The 8,081-nt window shown below is 62.1% G+C and overlaps 1 protein-coding gene across 2 annotated transcripts; it reads right to left on the bottom strand.

The window, feature by feature from the left end:
* Positions 1-300: 300 nt before the first annotated feature.
* TPPP3 (tubulin polymerization promoting protein family member 3) lies at positions 301-5,489 on the bottom strand. Of its 2 annotated transcripts, none has more exons than XM_084215284.1 (4): positions 5,429-5,489; positions 2,613-2,966; positions 1,435-1,588; positions 301-1,185 (listed from the first exon to the last, which is right to left on the bottom strand). In XM_084215284.1, exons 2-4 carry the CDS (start codon positions 2,798-2,800, stop codon positions 997-999), a joined length of 531 nt encoding a protein of 176 aa, XP_084071410.1. In that variant the 5' UTR covers positions 2,801-2,966; positions 5,429-5,489; the 3' UTR covers positions 301-996. The 2 variants fall into 2 exon arrangements, with proteins under 2 accessions (XP_084071410.1, XP_084071409.1); XM_084215283.1 differs by lacking the exon at positions 5,429-5,489 and adding an exon at positions 3,927-3,988.
* Between the last annotated feature and the right edge of the window lie 2,592 nt (positions 5,490-8,081).

Genomic DNA, 8,081 nt, shown 5'->3' with positions numbered 1-8,081 from the left:
CATCCCGGAGCTGCCGTCCCGTCCTGGAGCCCAGCCTGTTCCCAGGGATCGTTACCAGGAGCTCGTGTGTTTGGTTGCAAACAGAGCAGGAGCGGGAGCCAGGCGCTCGTGTTTGTGTGCCTGCGGTTGCTCAGGCAACTCGGGGCCAGCCAGGAGCTGCCAAAATCCTCGGTGGGCAGGGCCAAGCCCCCGGCACAGCTGCCCCGGGGCGGCCGAGCCCCCTCTGTCCGGCCGGGCGAGCAGCCAGCGGGGCTCGGGCCCATGAACAAACCAGAGCGGAGCGTCAGTGCGGACGGGGTTTATTGCAGAGCCGGGTTACAGCGCGGGCCTGCAGCATCCTTTGGTTCGGGCTTCACGAAGGGAGCGGGAGGCCACGGGGGTTCAGGTCGGAGACCTTTGTCGATGGCCAGGAGACACCAAACTCTCGCGGGGTGCATCCCGGGGCTGGGCCGGGAGCATCCCGGCGGCTCCGGCGCAAACGGCACCGCAGGGTCTGAGCCTCGAGTGCCGGGCAAGCGGCAGAGCCAGGCAGCCTCGAGGGGAGGGCACCGGTGGGGGAGGAAGGAGGCGGCTGTGGTGGAACTGCTGCGGGGTTAAGGCAGGTCCCCGGAGGGGAGGACAGGCGGCGGTCCCCGGTGCGACAAGGGAGGGTGCCCCGAGAGCCGGGGCTGAGGTAGGGAAGGTGTGGGTGCCGGCGGGGCAGGGGAGCCCTGAGGAGCAGTGCTGTTAGTGCGGTGTGGGGCTGCGGTGACAGCACGGGGGACACGGAGGGGCGGGGGGATCACTGCACGGAGGGGACGGACGCAGCGCTGGGGCAGAGCTCCTGGCCCGGCGCCTTCCCCAGTCCCCCAGCGCTGGGGGCCGACATCCCGCCAGCCCCGGGCCGGCCCCAGCGCAGCCTCCCGGGCCCCAGCTCACGGGCACGTCCCGGGGCTGGGCACCGACCCCACGGCCGGCGCGCAGGGACCGGGGCGGCGGCGCCACGGGCACCCGTCCCTACTTTTTGACTTTGGCGTCGTAGGTGCCCGCGTTCTTGTAGGCACTGACGTAGCCGCTGGTGTCCACGATGTTCTCCCGCCCGCTCTTGCCCTTGCCCTTGCCGCTCTCGTCGAAGCGCTCCTTGTGGGAGCCCGTGTACTTGGAGGTGTCCGTCAGCCTCTCCACGGCTCCTACTGTCTTGGCTTTCTGAAGTGGGAGATGGGACATGGGAGACAAGAAGATGTTCCATCCCCTTCCCACACAAGTTCCATCCCTTGCCCCACACAAGCTCCTGACACCCACCAAAGACCCTGCTGTGCCCCCTGTGCCCTATGAAACCCTCAGGTCCCTCCTCACGGGGCCATGGGGTCTCCTAGGCAGCACCTGCACAGTGGGCAGAGCCCCATCCTCCCCTCCTGGTGATCACTCCTGCTCCCACAGGAGCTCCTCACTCACCGTGACACCCACGTTAATGGGCTCCTTCCCTGCCACCAGCTGGCAGATGGCTTCATAGGCCTCCTCTTTGCTCTTGTCCTTAAACCTCTTGGGGGCCAGCTCCTCCAGCGCCTTCTTGAACTCCTCGTAGTTGATGACACGGGCTGTCTTCCCTCTGCAAGAACAAAACTCAGGCTGCCACCAGCACACCTTTGGTTTCTGCCTCCAAATGGGATGAGGTGCATCAAAGAGACCCTGACTTTGTCCTACCCTCACCCACTTCTGAAATTCAGCTGCAGCTGAATGGGCTGGGCTGGGCACAGCTGGTGCTGAGCTCCAGCAGCTTTTCCGCCACATGCTGGAGTCCCTGTTACCAAACACCAGGGTGCATGGAAGTGCTCTAGGACTTGGTGCTGGTGTCAGGAGACGAGTGCATCCACCCCCACTGTTCCGAGCCTGCCTGGTTTGCCCACCACACTCTCTCCCCTGGCAGTCATCAATACTCCAGTCAGATTTGGAAGGACATGCACAGAGCATCTCTCCCCTGAGCTCCTGGCTCTCATCTCTAGAGCAGCACAGCAACCTGCTCTCCTGCACCCCAAAAACCTCCCAGTGCTCAGCTCCACCTGACCCAACCAAGGAAAATGGGAATTCTTGGACAGAGCACATGGAGGAATCAGGTTCTCCACCCATCCTTGTTCCTGCCCCCTGGTGTGGACCATGAAGCATCATTGTGTCTCCAGGCACCCTAAAAGCAGTTCCAGGAGCCTTTTAGCCCTTCAAGCTGCCCCTGTGACTGCCATGGACCAGGATCCTCCCCAAGATTAGGCATTGGCTGGCAAGGCCCAGGAAGGGCCACATCACATGGGACAACCCTGAGCATCTTCCTCTGCTCCCTGTGGTACCTCTTGAGAGATGGGAACCTGGCAGAGCCAACCAGGCCCACCCCAGTTCTTGGAGTGGGAGCAGGGGCACAATCTCTGCACTAAATCTGAGCCTCCCATCCCCAAATTTGGGTTGATTTATCATTAGGTCTCGCAGAAGCAGCCACAGGTCCCCCCTGAAGGTGGGACACTGCAGGACAGCTCCCACAGCTCTGTGACAAGTGGGATGGTCAGTCTGGGCACACAGCAGGGGTAGCAGCCCACACCCAGACACCCAAACCCTGCCCAAACTGCAGAGGCATCCAAGTCACTTACTTCACCTTGGAGAAGACAATATCCACATCGGTGCTGGTGACACTTTTGCCGTCGGTCACTTTGCAGTCCTTGCACAGCTTGGCCCAGTTCTTGCCGTTCATCTCCTGCCCCGTGGCCTTGGTGTCGCCGTAGATGGCGAATTTGCGGAAGCTCTCTTCCAGGGATGCCACCTCAGCATTCCCGGCCATGGGGCTGCAGCAAGGGGCAGACGGGCCCGGCACCACCCAGGCTCCTGCTGCCTGCACGGCAGAGCTCAGCTGGCTGCTCGAGGCCCTCGAGGGCAGCAGGAGGAGGAGGAGGAGGAAGGCTGGCGAGGGTGGAGGCTCTGCAGTAGGATCGGGGTGTTGGCAGCACCTGCGGGTGTGGGGTGAGGGCTGACAGCGGGCTCGGATGAGCCCCGAGGCCGAAAGCCAAGAACGTGTCTTGGGGAATGGAGGCTCCTGGTCGAGAGCTGTCAGCAGCGAGGCTGTCGGCTCCGGGGCTGGCGGGGAGTGAGTGCATCAGCCTGTCCCCTCGGGAGTACTCGCCGGGAATGACGCAATGCGTCCGCCTTCCTCCCGCTCGCTCGCACATCAGGAGAAGCGGCACCGCCGCCTGCCTTCAGCCCCACCTCTCCCCTGCCTCCATCCCCCTGTGCGGAGCTGCAGCACTCCAGCTCTGCGACCTGCCCCCAGGGCTGGGCCAAGCGTGATGCTTTGCAGGGTGACAAGCAGCCAACAAGTCTCTGCACCCCGTGGCGGCACTGTTGCTGCTGTCCCATCCCCGCTTGCCATCGCCTCGCCGGCCTCGCCCTGGCGGCTCAGCATCCCTCCCCACACTCAGAGCACCCATAGCACATCGGCCAGGACTGGGCACGGCCGAACTCCGGGGAGCTCCAGCACCCAGGGGTGCTCCGGCACCCCGAGGTGCAGAGCGGGTACCTCGCCCGTTGAGTGCCCGGGCAAGAGAGGCTGGCATGGGGCCCCGGAACCTCGGCGGGAGCCGGGGAGTGGTCCCTAAGACCGTCGCTAGGGAGGATGGGCGTTGCCTGGCGACCGTCGCTAAGGAGGCGCGGCGGGGCGGGGATGCCGCCGGTCCTCTCCCGGCCGCGTCCTCCCGCGGGTTCCCGCAGCCCCGGGTCCGCACGGCCCCGCAGCGGCAGCCGGGGCTCTCCCCGCCCGGCTGGGAGGGCACTGCCGGCGGCTGCGGGATGCCGGGGCAGCGACGACCCCCGCCCGGCCTCCCCCCGGGTTTCCTCCCTGCCCGTGCAGTGGCCCCGGGGCGGGCACCGGAGGGGTCGCGGGTGCGGGGGGTGTCGGTCGCTCGGTCTCTCACCTCCAGGGCACTCAGTCACCACCCGGTCACTCGCTCACCTCCCGGCGCCGCGCTCTGAGGCGGGCGGGGGCGGCCCCGCCGCCTGTTTAAGGCGCCGCCATGGAGACGGGAGGGGCCGGGCCGCCCCCGCCCGCCTCCCCCGGGCCGCGGCACGGCGGGAGCGCCCTCGGGGCGGGGAGACGGAGCCCGGGCAGCGGACCCGGACCACCTCTGGGACCCTCCACCACTGCAGGAAGCCTCTCTGCTTCCCGACGAGATCCTACCGGCACCTGCTCGGTCTTTCCTACACCCCACACGGTCTCTCCATCACCCTACAAAGCCCCAGCGTTGTCCCACAGGGTCCCTTTAGCACCCCCCGAGGCCCCACCATAAACCCACGAGGTCTCTCCCCCTCAGCACAGGCTCCCCCTGGCTGTGCCTTACCCTGCAGCCCTTCCCCTGCCCCACACAGCCACCATGCCCCCACAGAGGAACTGTCCTCTTGGTGGGTGACACCACAGACCAAGGCTGAGGAGACAATGCCAACCCCTCGGGTGTGTCAGGGACTGTGGTGAGCACCTGTGGCTCAGTGGGACACACTTGGAGCAGCCACATGCCAGCACTGCCCACCCTGGCAGCCCAGAGCATGACCACACGCAGACTCCCAGTGGGTGCTGCGAGCTGAGGCAGTACCCAAATATTGTGGTTGTCATGGAGCACCAGCACAACCCACATCTCTTACTCACTGCCCCACCTCAGCTGTTTGCCCAGAGCCTGCTTTGATCCCCGTGCCCTCCTGGCATTGCTTGAGGGTGAAGGGCATCGTGGGTGATCAGCTGCAGCACCAGCAGGAGCTGTGCACAGCCAGGACACACAGTGTGAGATTTGCTGCTGCCTTGGGGGTCCTGAGGACAAATCAGCAGCTTTGGGAACTGGGAAGTGGCTCAAGCATCAGTCTTTGGCACCCTGTGGTCTGTCTGCCCTGCTCCCTGTCCAGAGAAGCTGCAGGTTAAGGACAAACACAGGTATCCTGATGGCTGACCTGTCCCAGGGCATCAGTTCTGGTTGTGCACCCAGAGCATTTTGCAGTGGGGCACAGCCCCAGTGACAACCTCCTCCCCCTTGGCTGAGGGGTACCTGCTCTCTCCTGGGACACTGTTGCCTGTTCTTGACTGGACAAAGCTATGAGCAACCCACTCACACTGATTCTCTCTTGGATTAGGGTCTGGAGACCTCCAGAGGTAACCACCAGCCATCTCTGGGAGTTTGGGATCACTAACTTTACCTCTCACTTCAGAGGTGTGTGCCAGGGCTGGTGCCAGAGGCCCCAGGAGTGTCACAGCCCCTGGCCCCTTTGGGTAGGCCAAGCTGGTCAGACACATGAAGACCCCACTTAATTATTCCCCCTGACCAACCCAGTGGCCCCTCAAGAGATGCTCTTTTACAGCCCAGCCAGAGGCACGATGGCAAGGACATCCTGGAGGGGACAGTCCAGAGTGGGAAGGGCAAGTGTGGAGGCTCACCTGATGCCAGAGTCCAGGCAGATCTCCTCAAGTGTTTTTCCTCTCTCTGGTTTGTCCTGGTAGAGCTCAGACATGGCCAGAGTACCTGGGAACTACATGAAGCAGGTGGCACCAGGAGGACTCTGCTGATCACACATTCTTCCTGCTCCTCATACCATGTCAAAGCAGATTCCAAAGTGCAGAGGGTCAGAGGTGACAGTGCCTGGCTGTGAAGTGAGAATTTCAACCAGCCTCTCTGCAGGCCAGCAAGGACCCAGGGGTGTGATCCCATGCAGAGAGGTGGGGAGGAGCTGTTAACCCTCTGTTTTAAGGGCAAGGGAATAACTACTGCCACACAGAGGAGGGTGGTTAAGTCTTGATGAAGGTACAGCCTCATCCTTAACTTGCCCTGCAGCTCCCCGCCATAGCAGGTGTCTGGCTCTGCTTCCAGCTGACAGCTCCAGACAGGAGCCAGGTAATATCAGCTGGAGCACCAAGCAGGACTTGGCAGCTGTGGGCAGCGTGGGAGCCTGGATGCTCCGAGCCAGCAGCAGGTGGAGGAGGAGTTGGACATGTGGGCAGCTCTTCTGTAGGAGCTTCAGCCGGTCCTGGGGCTGCAGAGCCCATGGAGCCAAGCAATGGCACACGGGGAGAGCCGGGTAAGGGGGCGCCGAGCCACGGCTGCTGGGTTGCCCACGGGGTCTGGTTGAGCAGGTCAGATTTCGGTTCCTGAGGGCTGGGGTTTGTTGTGCGTTTGTTGTCACCATGACAGCCCTGTTGGGACGGAGCGTGGTCCTTGGCCGGCTCCCGCTGTTCCTCCTGCAGCCCGGAAAAGGAAGCCCGGGAGGAGGCTGTGACTTGGTCCGCAGCCCACGGGACGGGCAGGAATTGAGAGGGAGGTTGCACAGGTCCTGTGATGTGATGTGATGGAGGAGCATGCACACGGTTCAGTGCTCAGCTCGCCGGGGGTCTTTCCCTTCTAATCAGGGTCAGGATGTTCCCAGGCTGTCTCCTGCCCCAGGGACACAATGAGCCGAATACCCCAGCGCTCAGCCGGGACACACCGAGGCTCACACACAGCTGCATCCCCAAGGTGCAGCTTCGGCTGCTGGGCGGCTTCCTGTTGAGGCTGTGACCCTCTCCCCACTCTCACACAGAGCTCGGAGTGCTGTGACTGCTCAGGGTGCAGCTCAGAGCTTGCACGAGAGAACAAGCACAACCTCCGAGCACCCTTTGTGCTCACTCCCATCCCCTTCGCCCCTCGCTTCCCCCGAGGCTGGGCACCGCAGCCTCCCGGGACTCATCCCGCTCCAGGAATGAGTCTCTGGCTCGGCCGTGTCTGGGGTGGGATGAGGTTATGCGGGAGCGCCGCTTCTCTAGCGCGAGTTGCTACAAAACAGAGGGAAGTGTTTCGGAGGTTGTGCAATATGTACACGGTCACCCCAGCAACAGCGTGTCCACAAGGCATTAGCGGGGCTTAGCTGCGGCTGCTGAGCGCGATGGGGACCGGGCCGTGCTGTGTCCGTGCCGGGTGTGCCACCGAGCACGGGCTGCGGGCGTGCCATGCACGGCACGGGGCACAGGAGCGGGGAGAAAACTCCATCCCCCCGCAGGAACTTCCTTTTGCCTAACCTGCAGCTCAAGGCAGCTCATCGAGATGCTCTCAGGACGTGTCAAAAGCAGTGCAGGAACAGACTCCTACAAAACCATTTCCCAAAGGAAGGTCCCTTGACTTCAAAGAGGAAACAAAGAAACTTGAGCCAGGCTCCAAGATGAAAGTAACCACGACGTGCATCCCATGCCAAGGCGGAGGCTTGGAGCAGGCACTGCCGGGCCTGGCACAGCTGCCAGACAGTGGCTAGGGACCATGACATGATTTCAGAGGATTGTGGAAAGCTGTCCTCCTGCAAATCATTGCTTCTTCCTAATAGAAAGCCACAGTGTCTTGTGGTGGAAACAGCTGGTCCAGGGCACTGCCTCCAGCTGGTGGGAGAGTTCACACCCTGGCAAAAACCTTTTATTTAGTGCTGGAGAAAGTGCTTGAGGGTGTCAGACCTCAATGTGTCTGCAGTGATGGGGAGCTGAAGCATCAGGACTTCTGCTGTCAGGACCTTAACCCAGCTTTCTTATGGCCTTGGGCCGCAGCTTGTGGTCATTGCAACCCCCTGGTGCTGAGCCCAGGACTGCTCTGCCCATGCTGGACTCTGCAGAAGCACCCCAATGTGACTTGTTCCTTCTGCTTACTGCCACAGGTCTGCTATGGACATTCCTCATGCAGAGCAGCAGAAAAGCCATTGGCACTTGAACCTGCAGGGTATCAACATTAAAGTCCCAAGAGGACAAAAGTAAGGTTGGGAAAGAGAGTCCAGGAGCTAGAACTGTCTCAGCCTCACCATTTTCACTCTTGGGTGCTCACTGTGCATCTTCAACAGTGCCCCTTGGATATGGTTGTGGCAAAAACATAACCCCAGACAATTTCTATCACCATATGGGCACAAACAATCCTCCTGCTGCCCTTGAGGCTTAGGAGATCAGAGTCCAACACTGGCAGTGCTGGGAGCCCATCCTGCTGGAGCCTGGCTCTTGGTTCAGCACCCAGCTGCTCTAATGCATGGACACAGCCGTGCGTGTTTGGCAGTCTTGAGTTATTCAGCAGAGTGGAGCAAATGTTCCA

The sequence above is a fragment of the Fringilla coelebs genome (assembly GCF_963513975.1).
Source record: "Fringilla coelebs genome assembly, chromosome: 14".
Lineage (NCBI taxonomy): Eukaryota > Metazoa > Chordata > Aves > Passeriformes > Fringillidae > Fringilla > Fringilla coelebs.
The sequence above is the reverse complement of the archived record's forward strand: the minus strand, read 5'-3'. Positions and strand labels throughout refer to the sequence as shown.